General features: G+C 38.9%; 1 protein-coding gene across 4 annotated transcripts in view; it reads right to left on the bottom strand.

Moving 5' to 3' along the window:
* Positions 1 to 27,855, bottom strand: part of adgrb3 (adhesion G protein-coupled receptor B3) — a 321,788-nt gene that overhangs the window by 121,527 nt on the left and 172,406 nt on the right. For all 4 annotated transcript variants that reach the window (XM_022682079.2, XM_049472155.1, XM_022682078.2 and 1 more), the window contains 4 exons: positions 21,914 to 22,020; positions 20,450 to 20,644; positions 16,153 to 16,221; positions 7,492 to 7,600 (listed from right to left, as the gene is read on the bottom strand). In XM_022682079.2, the coding sequence (XP_022537800.2) occupies positions 7,492 to 7,600; positions 16,153 to 16,221; positions 20,450 to 20,644; positions 21,914 to 22,020 (480 nt within the window). The remainder of the gene's footprint in view (positions 1 to 7,491; positions 7,601 to 16,152; positions 16,222 to 20,449; positions 20,645 to 21,913; positions 22,021 to 27,855) is intronic.

Raw genomic sequence — 27,855 nt, forward strand, 5'->3', positions numbered from 1 at the left:
TTCAAACTATATCATGTTTTCTCAAATTGAAGCGTTGTGATGAAACTCGAAATAAATCAAAGTAAATCAATTCCGAGCTCAGAAATTAACGTTTATAATTGTTTAGCAATAGGGAAATAAACGTTGATTCAACATCTTTGTGCTTTTTGAGTAGGTAAGCATGTCATGGTTTATTTATTAATTTTATAAGCAAAAAAACTATGCATATTTAATCAAATCAATCTAATCAGCCCAGTACTTACGTATGTAGTGGACTAGGAAAAGGGAATTTAGACATTTTAAATGAGATTCGACACCCTAGGTAGTGAATATCAGTTATTACCAAACATAAAAATGACTGTAAGTTTTACCCATCTGTATGGCTTTCAGAAATATATAAAAACATCTTTTCTGACCATTTCTGCTTAAGCCAGCATATGTTTTTCAGTGTTTTAAAGTCTGATATGTTGTATTTTCCAGTTTTCAGTGTAGCAGTGGCAGAACATGGCCCTGCATGACCACGTCACATATGCGGTTTAGTAACCCCAGATCACGGGGGCTTGTTTTTTGTCTTGTTTTCCTTTAACACGGTCAGTTCTCTCTTACAAGCAGCTCTGACATTCCAGCAGACCCACGGGGACGTCACTAACCAGACGGTGTTTCAGTGTTTTTAGTGTTTTCAGTGTTTTCTCAAATGCGAATGTGATAAGACTGCCAAGTACCAAGCACTAAAAAAACTCACAAACTGGTTTTAACTCTAAAGTTTTATGTAAAACTTGCTTCTTTCACTTTATACAGCTCCATTAATAATTAAGAGACCATTACAGACAACATTTCTCCCAAATTCCAAATAAAAATATTGTCATTTAGAGCATTTATTTGCAGAAAATGGCTAAAAGAAATGCCTGAAATAACAAAAAAGATGCAGAGCTTTCAGACCTCAAATAATGCAAAGAAAAAAAGTTCATATTCATAAAGTTTTAAGAGTTCAGAAATAATCAATATTTGGTGAAATAACCCTGGTTTTTATCATAGTTTTTTTTTTTCATGAATCTTGGCATCATGTTCTCCTCCACCACCAGTCTTACACACTGCTTTTGGATAACTTTATGCTTTAATGCACTCCTGGTGCAATCCTGGTTATCTATCTTCCTCTTGATTATATATAGAGTTTTTCATATATTATTATCTTTAAGTGGTCTCTTATTTTTAACAGACCTTATCACTATTGTCACCATTATCACATATTATGGATGTTGTGCACATTTATTGTACGGTACCTTGATAATGGAATTATTTTGACAGTCCTACATGTAGCTTGTCTTTTTTAGTGCCATTGATTTCAGATTTTATCTTTTGTCTGTGGAGAGTAATTGGTGTAGTACAGCATTATAATCCATTTACCTGTGGGTTTAAATTAAAGTTTAAGTTATTTAAAGTGCATTAATCATGTAGTCTGCCTTGGACTAATCGATTTGGATCATTTATATTCATTTCAGTATTTTGTTGCAATGAACAAAAAAGTAAAAGTAATCTATAATTTGGATATAGAAAATTAGAATAAATGGCATTGTTACAGAAAGTGCACTGTGACAGTGTTTTTTGGACAGTGTTTTTTGAGGCTGAGAGAAAGTTTTACCGTCTTTTGGAAGAAATCGCAGCAGAAATGCAGCTTAAGCAATGAAAGTTATTTGAGTAGAGCTGGGAGGAAGGGTGCGAGTGGGCCGGTGACAGAAGCTCTTTATTGCTGTATCAAAGGGCCGTCATAAATCAGGGCCGACATGATGCAGCAATATCTTACAGAGCCAGATGATTTCCACTTGGCTCGAGCGGCGCCATCGGTTTTGTCCTTTTAATCAAAGGGAGCAGATGCTAACTGTGAGGGAAGGTTATTTAGCATGGGGGGGGGAATGATGAGAATGTTGATGGAGCTCAGATCTATACTAAATCAATAAGACTGCTTTGAATTTTTTTAAATACGCTGGAAGGGGACATGTGTTATAGGTCATTATTCATTTAATTCAATTTTATATGACTGTGTTCTAACTGCGCTGTGTTCCTGGACTGTTTTTACTTTTGCAAGTGTATTTTTCTCAATAGGAATGAATAGATTGCACTTGGAAATTAACAATACCCTAGCAACCACCTGGGATACCATAGTAATATCCAAGCAACCTATAAGCAATACAAGCCACCTTGCAACACTATAGCACACATATAGCGTCCACTTAGCAACACCACAACAAGCACTTGACAACACCCTGGAAACCATCTAAGATACCACCGCAACCAACAGCAACCACCTTGCAATAAAACAACACACATATAGCATCCACTTACTGTAGCACCACCAAAGCACACTCTTGGCAACACCCTAGCAACCACCTGAGACAACACAGCAACCACCTGGGATACTATATTGATATCCAAGCAACCACTAAGCAATAAGAGCCACCTATAGCACACATATAGCATCCATTTAGCAATACCACAACAATCACTTGACAACACCCTGGAAACCACCTAAGATGCCACCGCAACCAACAGCAACCACCTTGCAACACCACAGCACACATATAGCATCCACTTACTGTAGCACCACCACCAGCACACTCTTGGCAACACCCTAGCAACCACCTGAGACAACACAGCAACCACCTGGGATACTATAGTGATATCCACGCAACCACTAAGCAAAAGCAATAGCCACCTATAGAATCCATTTAGCAATACCACAGAAATCACTTGGCAACACCCTGGAAACCACCTAGGATACCACCATAACATCCATAACAGGCAAATACTGTAAAAAAAACAGTAACCAACAGCAACCACCTTGGGTGTCCCGGATGGCTGCTATGGTGTTGTGAGGTGGTCGGCAAATGTTTGCTATTATGTTGCTTAGTTTTAGATATTGATATTGAGACAAATTACCTTGATTTTGGTGCAAAATAAATGTATATTACCTTGCAGTGACTCAAGTCGTCTCTTGTTTAAAATGTTAATTTAGTTTTAAGACAGAACTGTTTGATTATTGGTTGATATGATATAACAGGTGGTTGCTGTGGTGTTGCTTAGTGGTAGTAATCCTATCCCAGGTTACAGAGGCGGTATTAGGATTGTTTAATAGCTGAAGAGCAGGTGTATAAACATTTTTGGGTAACTTTACTTTAACTAGGTGGTTGCTGGGGTGTTGCTAGGTGATTACTGTGGTGTGGTCCGAAGGTCTTTAAATGGTTGCTATGGTGTTGCTTAGTGATGGATATTGATATTGGGTCAAATTACCTTGATTTTGTCTCTTGTTTAAAAAAGGGAATTAAGTTTAGACAGAATTAGCTGATTATTGGTTGATATGATATAACAGGTGGTTGCTGTGGTGTTGCTTAGTGGTGCTAATGCTATCCCAGTTTCTGAAAGCTACAGTATATGAGGTGTACGAACATGCAGAAGGTGATATAAGAGGGTTATAGACTGTTAAAAGCTGCAGAGAGGCGGCCGCCGCTCGCCGTAACGATCCCACACAATCCATTTGGGACGAAGCCGGAGAAAAAAATAAAATTACCCATAACGCTTCAGTGCTCCTGCACCGCTCATAACTCTTCTCCCGGGCAGCAATTTGGCAAAGAAATTGCACTCTTTTACATCCTGCCCTATTGCGCAATCAATGACTTATCGTTATCCATGGCTTACTGAAGAAAAAAGTATATATTTATACGTATATACATGAATTAATTTCCATTTTCCTTGTAAATTAATGGTTTCTGCCTACAGATTACTGGTGTAGTGGAAACGAATAAATGTAGTAATGTAATATACACTTCAGCTACAGGTTCACAGGAGGAAAATGGGTTTTTCTCTATAATTTTCTTTAGTACAATAATGCAGGATTATGATTTACAGTATGGTAGTTTATGTCTCTGTGCGACGGTCTACCTATAGTACTGTTATTTTTCCTCAGTAATGCCTGGAAATAATATGTCTTTTCAATTGTTTTCACTATGAAACTAATGCTTATATAGACATTTAATCCCACTATAAAAACAGCTCTAGAAAAAAAATTATTTAAAATGATTAAAAATGATGAGTTTCTTTGATTTTACCAAATTAAAAACCTCTGGAATATAATCAAGAGGAAGATGGATGATCACAAACCATCAAACCACCAAACTGAACTGCTTGAATTTCTGCACCAGGAGTAAAGCAGCATAAAGTTATCCAAAAGCAGTGTGTAAGACTGGTGGAGGAGAATATTGACCAAATATTGATTTCTGATTTTTGTTTTCTTTGCATTATTTGAGGTCTGAAAGCTCTGCATCTTTTTCTTATTTCAGCCATTTCTTATTTTCTGCAAATAAATGCTCTAAATGACGATATTTTTATAAGGAATTTGGGAGAAATGTTGTTTGTTTCCCTACTCAACAGTCTCTCAGAGGTTACGTTTTGGTAGTGAACCTCCTGGTGAAAGATTGCTCACTACTAGACACTACTTGGTTGTAATGTGCCAAAATGTGGAAAAGTTCAAGGGGTACGAATACTTTTGCAAGCCACTGTATAATCCTTTAAATCACTGAAATAATCATAGTTCTTAAAATAACTAAACATGTATGCTTTTAAACTAAGTGGTACCCAACCCAGCACACAAAGTACAGTATATTTGAGTGCTTTCCTGTTTTACCATGCTACTGAGTACACCAGTGACGACTTTCTTCTTCAGGACAATCCAGATCCAGAGAACAGTCGTTCTGGCTATGAACAATATTGGTGCTCTAATGGTTTTGATTGATTTCTGCGATATTTTACAATGTCTTAGACCAGCGGTACCCAACCGAGCACACAAAGTACAGCACATTTTAGTGTTTTCCTGCTTTACTGTGCTATACTTCGAACTCAGGAATGGCTCGCTAATTAGCAGAAGTCAAGTGCACTCAGAACATTGTGAAGACGGTCCTCCAGAACTAGCGCTGCAATCATATTTTGAAATATTTCTTTACTCATATTTTACTTTGTTATTTTCCGCCACGGCCGAAAGCACCTCACTCCATTATTTACATTCAGAGCAGAAAATAGAATAAAACCCCTCAAAGCCATTAGCTACAGTATTAGCCTCTTCTCAAAACCAGCATCCCACACAGCCCAGTTCTAAGAAACCGCTCTGTTCGGTTCTGTTCAGAGAGGTAATAAAGCCTGACCCGACACTGGATGTCAAACTAATCTGCGTCTTTACAGCAGACACAACCCTGAGAGCCAGACTGACGGCAGAACAGGCCAACGTATCGATAAATGCAAGAAAACGACATAAATATGCTCTTTAATTGCATTAATTAATTTTCTACCACTGTATTTATATACCGTTAGATACCACTACCATTAAAGGGTTGAACCACCTTAAATTCACTGTTTTTTAATTATTTTAAAATGTTTCTGCACTGTAGATTAAAAAGGGTAACTCAACACCCTGATTTTAGCTGACTCCACCCTCAGATCAAATTTGAAAAATGCTAAAAATTCTGGGTGATGTATGGGTTTAGAGGCGGAGCATGAGGGCCTATAGCACAGTGTTATTTAACACTGTATCCTATAATTTACTTAAATTGATATTTTCCTAATTATAATCACAGAGCATTGAAATACATTTTAACTGTTATATATGTTAAATGTATATATATATATTTTTATATATTTTTGAAACATTTTAACAATGTAGTAATTTAATTTACTTCCTAAAAAGTTATATGATACATTGTGCGTTAAGTGAACTACTGTGACAGTTGTTTTTAACACACTTTGCTAAAAACAAATGTATAAAAAAAGTATATTTTATATTTTTTTGGAAATATTTTAGAAGTATATTGAATTTCATTAAACTAAAAGTGTACTTGATAGTAAATGCACTATATTGTAATTTTTTAAAAAGTATGATCAAAGTGTACTTTTTTAAACATTTGATGAAAGCATATTATTAATGTACTTTTAATATATTTTAGGTAAGTACGTAATGATGTCAGTATTTAAAAAAAAGAGTTTATGAAGAGTTAATGAAAAGAAAAGTTTCCTCATACAATGGAATTCTTTCTTTGCTCTTCTGCCAAGTATATCGCATAAAGATAAAAGTAGAAAAAATACAATAAAGAAAGAAATAAACCAACTAAATTTACACCCAGGATGGAAATATATACATGAAAACTGTAGTGTGTTATGGATATTATTTACAAGTAAGTACAAAAGTGCAAAAAGTTCAGTAGTGCAATTATAACATTTTGCAGTAAAGTGATATACATAAAAGTATTACTGATATACAGTAAAGTATATGTACAGCATACAGCATAAGTACAATTATGTATATTTTTCTTCACCATGGTTGGCTATAGTATTTGGACCGCTGGTACAGAAAACAGAGCAGATGGATTTATCCGCTAGATAATCAGTGAATTTATCTCCTCGCTGCAGTCTGAGCTCCTGAGGTCCAGCTAACCTCGCTGCCCCAAACCCGGCACCGGCCCGGTTTCTCTGAAACCAGCCCACAGTGTTGTCATAAGAATTTAGCCGAGTAAGTGGAAAAAGCTTGATTTTAATTAACATTATCGAGCGGCTGCTGTTTGGCTCCGCCTCTCGCTCCATGCGCCATTTATCTTCCATTACGGACGGTAAACAGAATTGACTTTCCCTGTAGCTACGGGATCAGCACCGGCGCGGGGTTAAACCAGCCTGTGTAATACTTCTTTATTACCCAAATTAATTCAGCTTTTCACAATCAAATCCTGCTGAATTACGCTGTAGATTAGCTCTAGAAGTGTCTTGTGCGAAAGATTTGGAACCCCCTCATTTAATGAAACATTTCTGCACAGTTTTAAACTGTTATTTATTACTGTTTTATTGATTAAGCTTACTGTTGTGTAAATTTCTTGTGAAAAGGAAGAATACTTAAGAGAATAAAAAAAAAGTATGTTCAAATTAGAGAATTAAAGAATACTAAATATAAAATATACAGTACTTTCTCTGTACGTCCATAAAATGTGTTTTTAAACAATATGCTTAATTTATAATGGCATTAAATACAGCTTAAAGTACACTATAGCGTATTTTTTTCCAGTAGCACAATATGTGCATCAATACGCAAAAAAATACTTACAGTATACCTACAGTGTTCTTCTTAAGACGCAAGTTTTTATAGTGAAAATATATCGTTTTTAAACAATGTTTTCAATAGGACGTGCAGTGCGACTGCGAGCAGTGAACGCAGCACAGACTGTGCATGTGAACAGCATGGAGCAGCAGAGACAATCTGGCAAATATATCAGATTAAACTGTGTCTTATCAGCAGTTTAGTTTGATTAAAAAGAAGAATATTTGACAACTGGATCGGAAGTTTGTGTATGAAGCCTAAACTTCCAGGTCCAGGTTAATTTTCTGTATTTAGAGTAAAAAATAAAAGAAAACACAACAAACAAGCGTCATATTTCACTTCTGTCTGAACCCTCACTTCAAAGAATCTGTTAAATTAAAGAGGCTTACCCAGGTTGCCAGTCATCAGGTAGGCGTTGTGAAAATCCTTCATCCCCAGACCAACAATGTGAATAAACTCCTCAATAACCTGCATCAGCTCCACCGAACCCGGGTAGATCTGAAATCAGAGAGAACGAGGATAGTCATATAATCAATTCAACATTACTCACTAGATAACACCTCAAATCGTATACAGGTATGGCCATTCCCAAGCAGTAGAACCTTGACTAAGGTAGCATTTATGATCAATTCACCAGACATCCCACCTCTCCTGTGGCTACCGTGATTCTCATATACAGTATATTGATACTGACGTCTGCAAATCATATATAGTATTTAGTATCCCGGAAATTACTTGTGCACTTTTTTGGAGGATCAATAAAACAAGACAGTGCATGTTTATGAGACAGAAAGCATCCTGATTGGTCATTCCACATGCTAAAACCTTTAATTAATGAGCAATGTGGCTGGTATTACCATTCATATTGGTCTGTTTTGGAGTGGGCAGCATTTGCACTCAACCCCTTTCTTTCGTAGTGCATCAGTTATTGTCTTGTGTAACATTAAAACAAAACACAAAAAAGTATGCCAAAAGTTGAAAAACATACAAGACAGCATATAAAATATATAATATATAAGGATAAACCACTATACAGTATGTAAATAAATATACAGTAAATATAACGACAGTATATGGGTGCAGTTGAGGTCGCTTTGAATCAGAGTTTAGCTTGGTGCTACAGTACCTCCCTAAAATGAGCTTTTGCAGTGTGGGATGTCTAATTTGCATACTAATTTACATATCTAGTAGTATACACTTTAAACTTATACATATATTGTATCATATCCTGCCTACATCCCATATACATTGTTGCACTTCAAACTCTCCAGAGTTACGAAATATTTTCACAACTAGCAAGCCCTGCAGCCAAGTGGCATAGAGCAATAGCATTTAATCAGAGATAGGACTGGTGATGCTGCTGGCCAATTGGGCGAGCATTGTCCTGTAGAGAGATTGCTGGTTTGAATCCCGGTCATGCAGCTTGCTTCAGGCATCAGCTGCCGGAGTCCTGAGAGAGCACAGTTGACCTTGCTCTCTCTAGTAGATGCTATTCTTTCCCCTCATCACTCCTAGGTGGTGTAGATCAGCACAAGCCTGCGTCTGTGAGCTGGTGTATCAGAACCGAGTCGCTGCGCTTTCCTCCGAGCGTTAGCGCTGTGATGCTACTCAGCAATTCGACATTGGAATTACCCATTACCCATTACTTAACTTTTTTAAGGCAACCGGTTTCCTCAAATTTTTAAAGTAAATTCAACTTACCCAGGCTTACAGTGTAGTGATGAGGGATATACAGCTGACTTGCAGCTGAAATATTATTTTTTATTATTTAATTATTTGGCTTGTACTTTTAGCACTAGACATCAAAGTGCACATCAAACAACTCTCTGTAGTTACGAAACACTGTCACGACTTTTCAGGGAGTCTGGCAGCCAATCAGAAGCCAGCGTTCGCTTCAACTCTCCCAGCGGCTCTTCAGACCTTCAGGTGGACAGGTCCATATTGAAGAGAGTGATTGCGCCGGGCACCGCTGCCATCCTCCGGGACCGGCCATCAGCGTCAGAGCAAATGCGGCAGAGCCATTCCGGACCGGGTCAACCAGCCCTCAACCCCCCAGCAACCACCCCACCCCACACAAATCCCTCTCCACTGCAGCCAAAGGCCTGTCACTGCACCTGTCCTCTCCTCAGTCAATACCGGCCGGCCCGGCTAATCCAATCATCCAGCTTCAGGTGATTGGGTCCCACTATCTGCGACCGCCGTCGCCCTGAAACCTCGCCAAGATCCCGCTGGAGATAATAGAGTGAAGCCTGGCAGGGAGGGATGGCACCATCCACCTCCACCCACCTCCATCCACCTCCATTCACCTTCATCACACTCAGCCCAGTCCAAGATTTCAGCTCCAGACGTTAGCTAATCATGGCAGAGCCGCAAGAGACGTGTTCGGTTCATTTAAATATGCAGATTTCAGTTCAATCTAGTCAAATTTATTTGTGTAGCGATTTTAACTAACTCATTTTTTTTATGGATGGATGCTTCATAAAAGATCCAAAGATGCAGAAAAATATATATATAGCATGTAACTTTGAGTTACTGTATTTTATATAACACAGCTCTGAAACAAATAAATTCCCAATAAAAATATTGTGTCATTTAGAGCATTTATTTGCAGAAAAAATAGAATTTAATAGTTCAATATTTCAGAAATCAATATTTGGTGGAATAACCCTGGTTTTAAAGCACAGTTTTTTTCATGCATCTTGGCATCATGTTCTCCTCCACCAGTCTTACACACTGCTTTCTGGATGAATTCAAGCAGTACAGTTTGGTTTGCTGGCTTGTGATCACCCATCTTCCTCTTGATTATTTTATTCCCGGGGTTTTCAATTTGGTAAAATCAATGAAACTCATCATTTTTAAATGCATTACTTTTTACTTTTATATATAACTTTACTAACTCAATTCATACTATTTGACTTTTTAAATGTTGTATTTAAAAGACAAAAACTGCTGTAGAAAACCAGAAATCAGTAGATAAAATAACTGTATGAAAATAATTTACAACAAAATGTATCTTCTATTAAAAGCCAATTGTCACCAAAATTAGTGAAGCGATCCAGACAATGAAGGAACACATAAGGAATCATGTAGTAAAATAAAAGTACTGGTTTCTGAATCTGGTAACTCTGATGAACTTCTCCTGTACAACAGTGGTGACTCTCGCTCTTCTATCCTTCCCTGGGGTGGTCCTGATTAGTGCCACTTCAATCATTATATTGTTTTAACTCTCATCTCTACCTCTTCACAACTTTACAACTGATGCTCTCAAACACTTTATTAAGAGACAAGAAATTCAAGTAATTAACTCTTGATGAGTTCAGCACAGCTGTTAACTGAAAGCCTGAATTCCAGGTGACTCTACCTCATAGTAAAGCTGACTGAGAAAATCCAGCAGAGATGCGTTAAACTGTCTAATCTAAGCAAGAGGAGCCACGGTACTTTGAAGTACCTGCCGTTAGTTAATCACTATTGTTCACCGTTGTCCTGGTGCACGGTGCTGCAGCTGGGTGAACTCTGTAGCTCTGAGGAGGAGAAGAACTCAGATAAACTGCTCTGAGTGACGTCTGATAATTAACACCCACAGCGAGGAGCCCGACCCCCACCGGCTCCAACATCTAATAACACTGCTGCAGAACCCGGTCCAGTCCAGACCTGTCTCACACACCAGCAACACACACCGGCAACACACACCGGCAACACACTGAGTCAGAGAGGACATAGCCCCAACCACCAAACTGGATCCTTTATATATCTATCTGTCTGTATGTCTATATATTTATCTGTCTATCTGTCTATATATATATCTATCTGACTGTCTATCTATCTATATATCTGTCTGTCTGTCTATATATCTATCTGTCTATCTATCTATCTATCTATCTATCTATCTATCTATCTATCTATCTATCTATCTATCTATCTATCTATCTATCTATCTATCTGTGTCTGTCTGTCAAGTTGTCTGTCTGTCTATATATCTATATATATGTTTGTTTGTCTGTCTGTGTGCCTATATATATATATATATATATATATATATATTTATACATATATCTGCCTGTCTGTCTGTCTGTCTGTGTATATATCTATCTGCCTTTCTGTGTGTCTGTCTGTCTTCTTGTCTGACTCTGTCAGTATATATCTATCTATCTGCCTGTCTCTCTATTTATGCAAGAGTTAATGGATTTCTGTCTATCTATCTATCTATCTATCTATCTATCTATCTATCTATCTATCTATCTATCTATCTATCTATCTATCTATCTATCTATCTATCTATCTATCTATGTGTTTATCTATATATCTGCCTTTCTTTGTGTCTTTTTGTCTTTCTGTCTGACTGTCTTTATGTATCTATCTGCCTGTCTGTCTATTTATGCAAGTCTATCTATCTATCTATCTATCTATCTATCTATCTATCTATCTATCTATCTATCTATCTATCTATCTATCTATCTATCCATCCATCCATCCATCTATCTATCTATCTATCTATCTATCTATCTATCTATCTATCTATCTATCTATCTATCTATCTATCTATCTATCTATCTATCTATCTATCTATCTATCTGTGTGTGTGTGTTTATCAATCTATCTGTCTGTCTGTCTGTCTGTCTTTTTTATCCAAGACAGCTGTCCCTCTCTAACAGTAAAGCATGGTGTTGGTAGAACTAGGGAGCTGAGCTCGGAAATAATTGCACTTAATTAAACGTAGCAAATAAAAACTTTCCTATAAGTTCCACTTTAGTTGGATACAGTATGTGTAGCAGATTAAAACTTGATACTTCCTTCGGTCAGAGTGCGGTTATCGTGCAGTACTGGCACACGGGCCTAGAACAGAAGTCTCTAAGCCAATCACATTGCCGGGTCTGAACTAATTGCAGTTAATTAATCGTGTACCAAATTAAACCTGGTACCCACGCGACCGAGTGCCGAGTGCGGTTTGAGACTCGGCTCGGCGTGTGAGTCAACAGTCTGAGCCCGACTGCGCCCACAGCGCTGGCACCGACTCAATTACGCAGAAGAGAAAGGGATGCCAACCCTCTGGCTAGTCCCGCACCAATTTAAACAGGGCTGGAGATAGGCGGGGAAATCGTCACAGAGGAAAGTATATATATATATATATATATATATATATATATATATATATATATATATAAATATATATAAAAATACATATAGACGATTTCAGATTCCCTAGCATCGGCCGTTCCATCTGTTAAAGGCAATAACTGGCTGGCAGAAGCGGCGGCGGCCCGAGATGTCCTTTAGCGATTAGCGGGACAGAGGACGGGGTCAGAGACGGGAATTGATTGGCCCTGGTTGTTTATTTGGGACAGTGTGGAGTTTAAACCTGAGCTGAACTGTACTGACCCAGTACTCAAAACCCAGCCTTTATTTTACACAAGAATTAAACTGGAGATTCTTCAGCTAGAAAACAATCATCTGCGTCATGTTACCACCACTATCAGAGCCGCACTGCTCAGCCCAATCAGCTCTCCCTTATACCCCACCCCTAAACCCATACATCACCCAGTGCTCCTCATAAACTAGGATTTGGCTAAAATCAGGGGGTTTAGTTATGCTTTAACTTTTGCAACATGCAACAGCGACAACTCCTGGTTTTCCTTTCCAGGGGCAGTCCTGATGAGTGCCAGTTTCATCATAGTTCTTGCTTCTCATAATCTGGATTAGAACATTACTCAAAAATTCACTATTCACTGTATACCTGTAACTCTACCTCTTCACTACTTTACTTTAACTGATGCTCTCAAACACTTGAAGAAATTCAAGTTCAGCTGTTAACTATAATAAAAATAAGGGTTAAAATGATAAAATAGTCAATAAATAAGCGATAAGCGATTACAGAATCTGCAGAACGTGGTTAATTTGATCGAGAATTCCCCAGCAGAAAGTCACAGAGCTCTATTAGAGGCTGAGGCTCTGTGATGTACTGGAGAGATGGTTTGTTCCAGTAAAGCTGCTTATGTCTGACTGGCAGCGAACATGACGGCTGTCTGCAGTAAGTAATGCGTGAGAGGCATTAACAGTTCAGATACACAGAGAGAGCAGAACCAGACAATCACCCTTAAACTCCAAAAAGTCTCCAAAATCCCCTCAGAACAAGAGAGAGAGAGAGAGAGATACTGAAGTTAGAGAGAGAAAGAGAGAAATTGAGATATAAAGAGAGCTAGATATATAAAGAGAAATATAGAAATAGAGAGATTGATCCGTACAGAGAGAAATAGAGATATAAAGAGAATTAGAGAGATAATTAGAGACAGTAAGAGAGAAATAGAGATGCAGAAAAGTTCAGAGAGATAAATAGAGATAGATAGAGATATAAAGAGAGAAATAGAAATAGATATAAAGAGAGAGAAATAGAGATATAAAAGGAGAAATAGAGATATAAAGAGAGAAGTAGACATATAGAAACCCAGAGAAATTGAGCGATAAAGAAAGAAATAGATATAAAGAGAAAAATAGAGATATAAAAAGAAAGACAGAGATATAAAGAGGAAATAGAGACAGTAAGAGAGAAATAGAAATAGAGAGCAATAGAGACAAAGAGAGAAATTAAGATGTAAATAGAGAAATACGGATATAAAGAGAGAAATAGAGATATAAGGAGAGAATAGAGAGATAAAGAAAGAAATAGAGAGACGAGAGAAATAAAGAGAGAAATAAACAGAGAAATAGAGAAATAAAGAGAGAAATAGAGAGACGAGAGAAATAGAGAAAAAAAGAGAGAAGTAGAGAAATAACGAGAGAAATAGAAAAATAAAGAGAGAAATAAAGAGAGAAATAGAGAGACGAGAGAAAAAGATATATAAAGAGGATGGTTGGATGGATGGATAGGGATATAAAGAGAGAAATAGAAACAGATAGAGAGACATAGAAATAAATATAGATATAGAAATAGAGAGAAATAGAGACATAAAGAGACAAATAGAAATACAAAGAAAAACAGATATAAAGATGGACAGATGGATGGATAGGGATATAAAGAGAGAAATAAATAGAGATAGATAGAGAGATGGAGAGATGGAGAGACATGCCGTCATCAGTGGCACAGAGCTGTGTCTGGACTGGACATGTGCTGCTGCCACTGCTGCTGCCACCCAGTGGATCTGGAGGACACTGCAGCCACTGGCTGAATAATCCCAGCCTATCAGCCGAGCGGTGCCGGGCCGGACGGGCTGCCTCGCACTGACCCGGCTATTACCCGCAGCTGCCGCGCCGCCTGCCACTGATGGCCATCGATTCGCCTGGAGCTGCTTTCCGCTTTCTGCCTGCACCAGTCACTGCAGTGCACACACAAACACCGGCGTGCACAGGGACGCATGTCCTTCTGTGATCTGACTATAATGAAGCATGTCGGGAGCGGCGGGTCGCATTTTAAACTGCATGGATGCGCTGGCGGCTCGCGGCCTGATGGAAATCGCATGTGTTGTTAAAGCAGAGGATCGATAGAGCTGCTTTACTGCAGGGGTCAAAGCATAAAACCTGAGTTAAATCTGTCCCACGACATCGTGCTACTCTGAATCCTGAGCGTAACATTCAGAACTCAGCAAAAAAAAAAAATAAAATTATATTTAGAATCACTAAACCTAGTTAAAGTCATTTTCTGTAACTCAACCACCTCTAAATAGCCTCCAAACACACTTACAATAAAAGAAAAGTAAGTTATTCAGCTCCTAAACAGCCATTCATTCATGTTAATGGCAACAAGTAACAATGATTCAACTCCGTAACAACCACACAATCCGATTACATTCAAAAATAATAACAACTAACAATCATTCAGGTCCGTAATAATTACTCAATCCTATTACATTCAAAAATAATAACAAATAACAATTAGTCAACTCTGTTACAGCTATTCAACCTCTCCGTATTCAATAGTACAAACTTACAATAAAAGAAAAGTAACGTATTCATCTTCAAAACAGCCAATTATCCGTGTGAATAGCAACAAGTAACAATCATTCAACTCCGTAACAACCACTCAATGCCACTACATTAAAAAAAATAGTTACAAAAATAATAACAAGTAACAATCATTCCACTCCGTAACAGCCATTCAGTCCTGTTACATTCAAAAATAGTAACAAGCAACAGCCAACTCTGTAACAACCACCCAATCTCATTACATTCAAAAATAGTAACAAGTAACACTCATTCAGCTCCATAACAACCACTTAATCCCATTACATTCAAAAATTGTTAAAAAAATAGTAACAAGTAACAATCATTCCACTCCGTAACAGCCATTCAGTGCTGTTACATTCAGAAATAGTAACAAGCAACAGTCAACTCTGTAACAACCACACAATCTCATTACATTCAAAAATAGTAACAAGTAACAATCATTCAGCTCTGTAACAACCACTTAATCCCATTACTTTATTTTTTTTTTTTTTACAAAAATAGTAACAAGTGACAAACATTCAACTCTGTAAGAACCACACAGTCCCATTACATTCAAAAATAGTAACAATAGTCACTTCCGTAACAAACACACTATCCCACTACATTCAAAAATAGCAATAAGAAACCCTATAAAAACACACTAGAAATTGCAATAGAAGAGTCTGGCTCAGGAATAAATTAAAATATTAAAATTTTTTTTCAACTCCGTAACAACCATTCAACTCTACTACATTCAAAAATAGTAACAACTAACTGCTTCAATGAACATACTAATAATAGAAGAGTCATTTTGCTGAAAAGGTTACAATTAGTCAACTCCGTAACCACCATTCAACCCCATTACATTCAAAAATAGTAATAAGGAAGCCTGTTTAAACACTATTAGAGTAATACAATAGAGTCTAACTCAGGACTGATTGATACATTTGATTATTTTAACTTTTTAATAACTGATCAACACGGAAACACACAGATACACCGTGTACTCATATACCATACTCTATATACTGTATATTCTGGTTATGGAAAAGTAGATGGTACATGGTGTATCGGTTGTGGTGATAATGCGTCACATATTCCAGATGTGTGAGACTGATCTGAGGCATGGTGCTCACCTGCTGGGCATCTTCCCATTTCTCTCGGTTCTCCTCCTCCAGCAGATTACTGATGATCTGGAAGAAGTTCTGCAGAGAGAGAGAGAGAAAGAGAGAGAGAGAGAGAGAGAGAGAGAGAGAGAGAGAGAGAGAAAGAGAGAGAGAGAGAGAGAAAGAGAGAGAGAGAGAGAGAGAGAGAGAGAGAGAGAGAGAGAGAGAGAGAGAGAGAGAGGGAGGGAAATCACAGTGAGTCCGGTGTGGTTAGGCCTGGTCTGGTGAAGATGCTGTGAGAAAATCAATAGGATATTTTTTTATTGCTGTTAGATGTATCTGCCCGCTCCTGATTGGCGCTATTTGGGCATTAAGGGAGATATCAGAAAGGATTTGTGAGGTGGTTAATATCACACCACTGCGCACCTATTAGACCCTCTGTTACAGGAGAAAAGAGACACGTACAGGGTCATCGTGATGACATGCTATCATTATAAAAAAAACACTGGAAAAATTACATCATAATACAGTGGCAATTTAGGTATACAGCTCTGTAAAAAAATAAGAGAGCACTTAAAAATGATGAGTTTCTTTGATTTAACCAAATTGAAAACCTTTACAGAATTTAGACTCCTATAAAATAAGAAAGAAAGAATCAAAGGATTATCAAATAACTCAAATAACTATTCAAGTTACATTACTGTATCATTGGAGGACGAACTTGGAGTCCTATAAAACCAGCAAATTAAACTGTAATTAAACGACACCATTAAATTCTTGAAGAACCCTTTATATACTATTAATGATATAAGAATGAAGTGATTTTACTGTACCATTTTTGAGTAATTGGAGGTCAAACATAGGAAGAATGTCTATTTGGTTTTGCATAAACCTGATTTTGGAGTCCTATAAAACCAGCAAATCAAGCTATAATCAAATGACACCATTCAATTATTGAAGAATCTTTCCTATACTATTAATAATATAAGAATTAAGAGATTTTACTGTAGCATTTTTGAGTAATTAAAGGTCAAACTTAGGAAAAATGTCTATTTTTGAAATTTTGGAATCCTATAAAACAGGAAAATCAAACTGTAATCAAATGACTCCATTATATTCTCTAAGAACTTTTTCTATACTATTAATGATATAAGTATCAAGTGATCTTACTGTACCATTTTTGAGTAATTGGAAGTCAAACTTAGGAAAAATGTATATTCAGTTTTGAAAAAAGCAGATTTTGGAGTCCTATAAAACCAGCAAATCAGATTTTAATCAAATGACTCCATTAAATTCTTGAATAATATTTTCTATACTACTAATAGTAACAGTATGAAGTGATTTTAGTGTAGCATGTTTGAGTAATTGAAGGTCAAACTTGGTAAAAAATGCCCATTCAGTTTTGCATAAACCAGAAATTGTCCTATTGAATTATGAAAAATGTGGAAGATTTATTGCAAAGAAGAATTGTTACAACAACAAAAAATATTATCTCTAAAACACAAATTTCCTTACTTTTTGTGCTATGTTATTTGTGGGTCATATCACTCAGCTTTAGTGCTGCAAATAGTTTCATGTTTATCTGCTCAAGATGCTCAAGAGAGTTATTGTAAGGGGTTTCCATAAATAATTGGACATGTAGAGAACTCAAATCCTCTATGTTCTGAAGTGCAGGTGCTCTATGAGTACACACACACTATACACACACTACACACACACTGCACACACACCCCAGAGCACTTCATAATGACGGATCTCTCCTGCAGCCTAAACAAATACCATCTCGGGCAATTACCGAGCCGAGCCACACCAGTGATTTTCAGCGGGATGATAGAATCTGTCAGGTGGCGTCAGCAGCAGAATACACCTGGGAGACCCCCCCCACCGCCCCACCGTTCCCCCCGCTCAGGTACGGCCTGATCTCGCCCCAAAATACAGATCTGTGCGCTGAATTCTGAGCGCTGTGTGTTTTAAATGTGCTTAGCGCTGCTAATCCTGACTCTGCAGGTCCGGCTGCAGGCAATGCCTTCCCTTTGTCTGCTGGATGGAGGGATGGGAGGGAGGGAGGGATGGGAGGGAGGGAGGAATGGAGGAGAGGGAGGCTGAGTTCTGGCACTGGCGCCTTTTGTTTTTCTACTCGAATGCTTATGCTCCCTCTGGTGGTAATGCGTCCACTCACTTAAAACACTGCACTGATGCATTTGAAGCAAAGAAATAGGAAAAAAAAACAGAGAGCACCTAAAAATGATGAGTTTCTTTGATTTTACCAAATTAAAAACCTCTGGAATATAATCAAGAGGAAGACGGATGATCACAAGCCATCAAACCACCAAACTGAACTGCTTAAATTTTTGCACCAGGAGTAAAGCAGCATAAAGTTATCCAAAAGCAGTGTGTAAGACTGGTGGAGGAGGAGAACATGATGCCAAGATGCATGAAAAAAAATGTGATTAAAAACCAACCAGGGTTATTCCACCAAATATTGTATATATATTTCTGAACCCTTAAAACTTTATGAATATGAACTTGTTTTCTTTGCATTATTTGAGGTCTGAATAAATGAATTTGGGAGAAATGTTGTCTGTAGTTTATAGAATAAAACAACAATGTTCATTTTACTCAAACATAAACCTATAAATAGCAAAATCAGAGAAACTGATTCAGAAACTGACGTGCTCTCTTAAGTTTTATATATACAGATATATATATATACTTATGTATACACATGTACAAATATATATAACCATATATATGCATGCATACTGATGTATTCAGATACATACACTAACAAACACCTGTACCAACCAGGCTTACAATAAACTACAAAAAGAGTGATAAGGAAAAAGCATGACCTAATGTACTCTCTCTCTCTCTCTCTCTCTGAGTCCGGCTGCTGATGCTGAAGCAGTATTTTTTAGTTCTTAGCTTTTATCTCTTCAGCGATGCATTTTTAACCATGGGGACACCTTGGTGGAGGTGGTTGCCCCCCCTGCCCACCTTCTCAGGTCCAACAATACATCCTACACTTGTCCAAGTGTACATATATAAGAGAAAATATACAATGCACGCTCTAAAACACACACTATCTCCCCGGCACAATCCATATATAATCTGGTTATGATGCCGGAGGGCTTGGGAGCTACAATGGAGTAGTTCTGGTGGATTGAGATGATCTGGTTGGCCGTGTGATGCTCAGGCAGAGCGTGAGGAGCTGGCTTATCTGTATAGGGGCATGCATGCTGGCAGCTGGAATCCCATAAGCTCTCCATGCAGGAGGAATGAAGGGAGGAGGGGGAAGATTGCTATCAAATCCTTGCTATTAAGTGGTTATAAGCAGTTTTATGTCTGTTCTTTCGCTGGTTTTGTAGCTAGAGTTTAGTGTGAAGAGTTAAAACCTGTTTAACCCCTTAAAGTAAGAAATTCAGGTTTTTTTTTCTGGCATATTCATGAAAATTTCACAAAATAGGAAATATTTGTACGTTCCTTTCCATTGGCTTCTATTACAAGTGCAATTATTGCTTGAAAATGCCCAATATATCCATATTTTAATCCAATCAAATCCTCACATTAATGTTCCAAAATCTAGTAGACACTTTTTGCCTGGACAGTAAAGACAATTACGCAAACAGACGCAGAATAAACGAAATTATAAAGTAATAAAACTCACTAATACAACCTCAAATAATGCAAAGAAAACAAGTTGATATTCATAAAGTTTTAAGAGTTCAGAAATCAATATTTGGTGGAATAACCCTGGTTAGTTTTTAATCACAGTTTTCATAATGCATCTTGGCATCATGTTCTCCTCCTCCACCAGTCTTACACACTGCTTTTGGATAACTTTATGCTGCTTTACTCCTGGTGCAAAAATTCAAGCAGTTCAGTTTGGTGGTTTGATGGCTTGTGATCATCCATCTTCCTCTTGATTATATTCCAGAGGTTTTTAATTTGGTAAAATCAAAGATACTCATACTTTTTAACCCTGGCATATGACATACATTAAACAAAGCTTATTATGCATTACAATCACAACTGATAATGCATAATAAAGATGTGTATTATGTGTTATGCATTTTTTAAATACTCTTAGCTCCAAACTCTGGATTTCATTTTCCAGCAGGACTTGACACACTGCCCACACTGCAAACCAAAAGTACCAAATGGTCTGATATAATATTCTAAATTTCTGAGATACTGATTTTTAGGTTTTTATTGGCTGTAAGCTTCATAATCATCAACAATAAAAGTAATAAACGCTTAAAATAGATCACTCTGTGTTTAATACACCTATATAATATATGAGTTTCTCCTCGAGAAGTTTCCTCACCTGCACATCATCAGAGGACGGTTCGTAGCTGGCTCTTTTAAAAGTGTCGGTGACGTTTCGTAAGATCTCCACGGAGGACAGCAGGTCGCCGGCGTAGAAGTTGCGTCTCTGGGTGAGGTCCAGCAGGACTTTGGTTACCTGGGACATCCCATCACCTGCCAGATTCCTCTGACCCTTAGCGAGGTGACCCTGGACCTGCAGAATGGCAAAGCAAGAGAACTTGGGGTCTGGAATATCTTAATAGATTCCTATAGAACTGTAAATCAGAATGCTACAAAGGGTTGTAATGATTAATGCCATGGAAGAACCAGAATGTTTATTTAAATCTTTATTTAAAATGCTATTAGTGTGTTTTATTTTATTGCAAAGCTGAAAACATGTACTTATTTCCCCAACTGTACTTAATCTGCTGGTTCAAATCAATCAGAAGGTGATGCTACAAATGAAAGAATGCTTTAAAATCCTCAGGAAGGAACTTTGAGAAGAACCGAGACTCTAAACAGAATTTCTGAACCTGAGAACTTGGTTTAGGCAGATTTTGATTTAAATCAAAATGCTAACTCTGTCATTTTTGGACAAAGGAAGGGTTGAAGGAAAAACTATGAAACTGGAAGAAGATGTGGCAGTTGGTGATTGATTGGTAGAAACCTAGGCACTACTGTTGGGTGATATGATTATAATTAATTGAACATTTTACCTTGATTACAATTAATACATTTCATTTGTGACCAGTAATTGTTCATGGTGGTTCCTCAGTTCAGTTCCTGCACTTCCTTGTTCCATTGTTGGCTCAGATTTGGCTCCCACTGAGAAAGTCAGTGGTAGAATTTACCATCAATCTACCGTCAACCTAACCGGGGGGTTAGGAGGAGTTCTCCTGCCGTTGTTGGCTCAGAGTGAGTTTAATCATTGGCAGCTGTTAGAATTTTATTAGGATTGCTAAAATTGCGTGAAATATAGCGCTAGATAAGCGTCAAATATGTGAGTTTCACACTCAAAACACAGGAGTTTCAAGGACTTTGAGGAAAAGCTGCACTTTGCTTTAGAGACAGCTGTTTGCAGGTAATGCTAGCCAGCATTTTTGTAAATTGAGGACCATCATTAAACTAACGAACACACACAAGCCTGCACACTTGCGTACACACGTACGCTTGTGCAGAACATATTCCGAGCCGAACGCTGCCCAGAAACGAGCTCCAGGTGCAGGAGAGGAGGGGATCGTCCATTAGCCGGCGAGGAAAATCGCAGTATTAATGTTGTAATTCGCTTCCCCACCGTTAGTGGTTAATCTTTCATCGCTGGAGCTCTGGGGTGGTGGAGTAGTGGAGGAGTCTGGAGCGTGGTGGGGGGGTTGTTGTTGAGTCGGTGGGGGGTGTTTATGGTGTGCCAGAGAAAGAGAGAGAGATAAAGAGAGAGATAAAGAGAGAGAGAGGCAGCGCGAGAGGAAGCTGACTTTGCACCTACTGATTGCTGTAAGTATCTGTATTCATTTGCGATGCATCGGGCATAGCTGGGCTGCTCCCAGTAGGCTACCCCGCGGTGATCCAGCGAGCAGCGTCGACTAGTGGTGCCTGAGAAGGACAAGAGAGAGAGAGAAAGAGAGAGAGGGAGAGAGAGAGAGAGAAAGAGAGAGAGAGAGAGAGAGAGAGAGAGAGAGAGAGAGAGAGAGAGAGAGAGAGAGATACAATTAAGGAAATTAAAGGCAAAACTAGAAAATTTAGACATAAAAGATATAGAGACTACACGAGAGTTCATAAAAGACATCAAAAGAAGCCAAGGTAAAACATTTAAAAAGAGAGAGAGAGAGAGAGAGAGGGACATGGAATAAAGGAGAAGTAAAAGAAATGGAACAAAAAGAGAGATAGGAAAAAAGGAAAGAAGAGAAGCCAAAGTAAAAGATTTTCAAAAAGAGAGAGGGCAAAAAGAATAGAGAATATAAAAGTAAAAGAGAGTCGAACAGAGAAGAATGGACGAGAGAGATAGGAATAGAACAGAGAGAAAAAGAGAGATAGAGAGATACGATTAGAAAAATTGGAGAAAGAGAGAGAAAGAGTGTGAGAGATAATGAAGAGATAAAGAGAGAGCGGAAAGTGGAAGTGAAAGAGGGTCGAACAGAGAGGAATGGATAAGAGAGATAGGAAAAGAGTAGAAAGAAAAGAAAGAAAGAGAGAAAGAGAGAGAGAATAAGAGAGTAAGCAAGCGACAAACGATTAAAAAGAAACCAAGGGAAAAGAATGAGAAAGAGAGAGAGAGAGAGAGAGGCAATGAAAGAGAATATAGAAATGCGAGAAAGGATTGCACAGACAAAAGATGAAACGGAGAGAGATAGGAAAAGAAGAGAGAGAAGAAAGAGAGAGCGGGAGAGAGGAAGAGAGAGGGAGGAAGGTAAGCCAAGGAAAAAGAATGAGAAAAAGAGAGAGAGGCAATGAAAGAGAATGCAGAAGTGAGGGAGGGTTGCACAGACAAAAGATGGAAGAGAGAGATAGGGAAGGAATATAGAAAAAAGACAGAGAAAAGTAAATGAGAGCGCAACAGATGGAAGAAAGAGGTAGGAAAAGAGAAAAAGAAAAGAGAAAAAGAAAAGAGAAAAGAAGAGAGACAGACAGAAAAAGGAAGAGATGGAAAGGGAGGAAAAAAGGAGGAAGAGAAGATTTGGAGTAAGAGAGGAATAGAATATATGAAAAAGAGAGAGAGAAAGAATTGAAGAGATATTGAATACAGATGTGAAAGAGGGTAAAGAGATGGGTAAAGAAAAGAGAAAAGAAAGAGAGAGGGCGAGAGGAGGAGGAAAGAGGGAGGAAGGGAATCCATGGGGGAAATGCAGAAGAGAATGAGAGAACGTGAGAGAGAGATAGAGAGAGGGAAACAGAGAGAGAAAGTATGCAAGCAAGAGAGGGAGAAAAAGAAACCAAAAGAAAAGATGGAGAATAAGAGAGAGAGAGAAAGAGAGAGAGAGAGAGAGAGAGACAATGAAAGGGAATATAGAAGTGAGAGAGAGTCCAACAGAGAGGAATGGAGGAGAGAGAGTAAAAATAATAGAGTTAAGAGAGAAAGAGAGAGAGAGAACAAGTGGGAGGAAGGAAAAGAGAGAGAGAGAGATAATTGAAGAGAATATAGAAGCGAAAGAGGATGTTACAGACAGGAAATGGAAAAGAGAGAGAGAGATGGGAAAATAAAAGAGAAAAGAAAGAGAGAGAACAAGAGAGAGAAAAGGAGGAGGAAAGAGGGAGGATGGGAATCCAAGGGAAAGAAAAAGAGAGAAAAATACAGAGTAAGCAAGCAAGAGAGAGAGAGAGGTTGAAAAAGAAACCAAGAGAAAAGATTAAGAACAAGAGAGAGAGAGAGAAAGAGAGAGAGAGAGAGAGAGAATATAGAAGTGAGGGAGGGAAGCATAGACAGTAAATGGGCGAGAGAAAGAATAGAGAAAAGAGAGAGAGAGAGAGAGATTTGGTTCATGATCATATAATCTCTTTTTCTCGTTTCACCTGCCAGCCCACACATCTTTCTATAAGAGTCAGATCCAGAGAGAGAGAGAGAGAGAGAGAGAGAGAGAGACAGGAGGGGCGGACGAACGAACCAACAGCAGCAGAGCTTCACATTCAGATGCTGATGCTGCTGCTGCTGCCATGGCATCACATGCGCCGCACATGTGCTAGCATCCACTGCAGTACACACAACCACACACACATATACACACACATATATATACACACATATATACACACACATTCCTACACACTCTTACACACACCTAACACACTCTGTTTAAGAGCACAGGGTCGTAACGCCCTCCCCTGCGACTGGAGCAGTACTGCGGCTGTTCCTGCAGCAGCTCGTGCACTACAGCCATATGAACCACGGGAGGCTCTGCAGTGTGTGTGTGTGTGTGTGTGTGTGTGTGATACACACACATACTCAACATGTGTTGCTACTATGTGCCGTACTAATACTGTGCTTCAGACAATCTGATTTATTTTTAATGATATGACTGTGGTATGTGTTTTTTTATTAATTTCAAATAATTAATCTAAATACAAATCAATAAATTAATGAATGCAACTAATGCAATAAATACATTTCAAATAAATGCACCAATGGAAATGCTCCAAAAAGACTAAGAATACAGGACCCCAGTAGCCCACACCTGATGTAAAGCATGGTGTCGGTAGGTTCACGTTCATCCATCTGCTCCAGAGAGTCCTATTCTTTTGGCAATACATCTCTTATCTACAAGAAGTAGACATAAGCTGATTCTTGTGTACAGTGCTGCAGAACTGTGGATCTCTTAGAAAGACCATAGCAACCACCAGGGACATCAGAGGAACCACCTCTTAAAAAAACTGAACAAACTAAGCAAACACTGAACAGTGCCATATTGACCAGCTGGGATTCTATAGCAACCACCTAACAACACCACAGCAACCACGTAGGAGACTAAAGCAACCCCTGAACAATGCACACAAAGCAATTACACAGCACACAGCAACTACTTAAGATACTACAGCAAGCACTGAGTAACGTTGTAGTAACCATATCAATTACCTAACAACCACATAGCAACACCACAGCAACCACGTAGGAAACAAAAGCAACCACTGAACAATGTCATAGGAAAACCATACATATTACCTAGCAACCACAAAGCAATTACTCAGCAACCATCTTGCAATGCTATAGTTGCCACACAGCAACCATCTACTGCAGAAATGCCAGGGATACTATAGCAACCACCTAGAAACACCACAGCTACCAGTTAGGACACTAAACAAACCACTGAATAACATCATAGCAAATCATATTAATTACTTAGCATCCATGTAGCAACATCATAGTTACTACACAGCAAGCACCTACTGCAGAAACCAGGAATTCTATAGCAACCACCTAGCAACACCACAGCAACCAATTAGGATTCTAAAACAAACCACTGAGCAGCGTTATAGCAAAACCATATCAATTACTTAGCAACCACCTAGCAACACCATAATTAATGCACAGCAACCACTAACTATAGAAACACCAGGGATTCTATAGCAACCACCTAGCAATACCACAGAAACCAATTAGGATTCTAAAACAACTACTGAACAACACCATAGCAAAACGATATAAATTACCTAGCAACCACCTAGCAACACCATAGTGCATACACAGCAAGCACCTACTGTAGAAACACCTAAGATACTATAGCAACACCACAGAAACCACTTAGGATACTAAAGCAACCACTGAACAACATCATAGCAAAACCATATCAGTTACCCAGCAACCACAAAGCAGCACCATAGTTACTACACAACAAACACCTACTGTAGAAACACAAGGGATACTATAGCAACCACCCATTCTAAATGACATCACAGCAACTACCCCAGCAACCACCTGTCAAGACCAATGCAATCTTCAGAATCTTTATTTAGGATTTTTTTTGTATATAAAGCTCATAAAAAGCTATAAATTACACATTTAACGTTCAGGATCAAATAAATATGTTTTTTTCTTATTATTACATCACATGGAGTCTACAGTTTTAAATATCTCTGCCACTGATTATCCTACTTAGTAACAGTACCCTTAATATGTACGTAAAGGTAGCCTTAGCAACTGATGAAACAGGTGAAATATTAGCAACGCTGCTTCATAAACACGCTACATTCATTATCTATATCTGAAAATACTCAGGATTACTGCAGAATATGAGATTATCATCTCTCAGCATCACCAAACCGCCTGTACCTGTACCTGTTTTAGCATTTTCCTGTACCCACAGCGCCCATGCAGGGACATCCAGCGTCCCGCATCCCGTAACCGAGCAACCGAGCAACCCAGCTTCCTACTGCAGCACTGGATCAAAGGGGCACCCCAGGAAGTCCCCGTTAAACCATGTATTACCTTACTGCTCACACTCGTTTACACCCAATCAGACGGAGCTTCGCCCACTCATGCTTAACGGCTTAACCCTGCCAGGCTCCCCGCGGCGTGCACCACTTAACACATGAGTTCCGGCTTAGTTTGTTTGATTGGTTTTCATTTACCGATCACTGCAACCAGTGCAGACCCTCTGTAGGAGTCTTGGACTTGAAAAAATAAATCTATAAAATTGATACAGTAGTAAATTGTATAGTTAAAAGCTTTTTGATCAGACATTTTTATGGGCGCAAAAGTTCTTGAAAATGTTCTTATGTCACAATACCACAGTAACCATCTGAGACTCCACAGCAACTAGCAAAAATCTACCAAGTATCAGAACCGCCTAGCTCAAACCAACCACGTAACACCATGACACACCAAGCAACCAGCTTGAAACCCCTTAGCAACCAGCTACCAACCGCTAAACAACTCTACCTACAGCAGCTACCTGGGATACCACATCAACCATGTGGCAATACTATAGTAACCACTTCAGCTTTCGCCTGGCACAGCATGGGCACCCACTTATCAACACTGTCACTATCAACAACCACTTTGTAATCACATGGGGTACCACAGTAACCACCTGAGACACCGCAGTAACCACCAATAATCTCAACCACACCACAATCCAACAATCTAGCGAATACAGCCACCACTTAAAATTACGCCATGGCAAGCCAAGCAACCACTCAGCAACACCATACCAAGCAACTGGGATCTGTAGCAACCACCTAGAAACCACTTAGCAACACCACAGCAACTACGTAGTGATGCCATAGCAATTAACTGGGATTCCACAGAAACTACTCGGAACACATCATAGCAACCAATGCTAGAAGTATGTGAACTAACACACTCACTGCACACAGCACACACACACACACACACACACACACACTTCTGCCTGTTCGCCACACCTGTGCAGCAGGCTGTTATCTCTGGCTGCAGTCGGCCTAGACCTTCCTTTTCTCCTCCCCGCACCTGCTCTCGCTCAAGGACACAATGGTGTCGAGAGAGAGATAGCGCAGCAACGGCGCGACGGGAGGGTACAAGGGCGGGGGGCTTCAGGGCACAATACAGCGGTGTCGTCCCGCTCTGTTGTAAGAGCATCCTCAGCAGGACCCTCACAGATAAACCAACAGGTCCAGAGAGAGAGCGAGAGAGCGAGAGAGAGAGCGCGAGAGATAGAGAGAGCGAGAGAGCAACTGAGGGCGAGAGAATCTGATCGCACTGCCAGAGCCAAAGCCAAACCCAACCAACTGGGGCCACAGATAACAATCGCTCTTCTTTCCTCCGGCTGCCCTCTGTTCCTTTCTGCTCGCTGAAGTGCGGATCAGGAGATGTTGACAAAACGCCGGAAGCTTCAGCACCTTGCAAATCAGAGGAAATCTCTGGGTACACCACAGAAACCACCTAGCATCACCCTCAAGACCAAGACTATGCAACGCCAAGGCACGCCAAAGTCCACAATTTGCAACAGCACCAACCAACTA

Source organism: Astyanax mexicanus, chromosome 25 (assembly GCF_023375975.1).
Source record: "Astyanax mexicanus isolate ESR-SI-001 chromosome 25, AstMex3_surface, whole genome shotgun sequence".
Taxonomy (NCBI): domain Eukaryota; kingdom Metazoa; phylum Chordata; class Actinopteri; order Characiformes; family Acestrorhamphidae; genus Astyanax; species Astyanax mexicanus.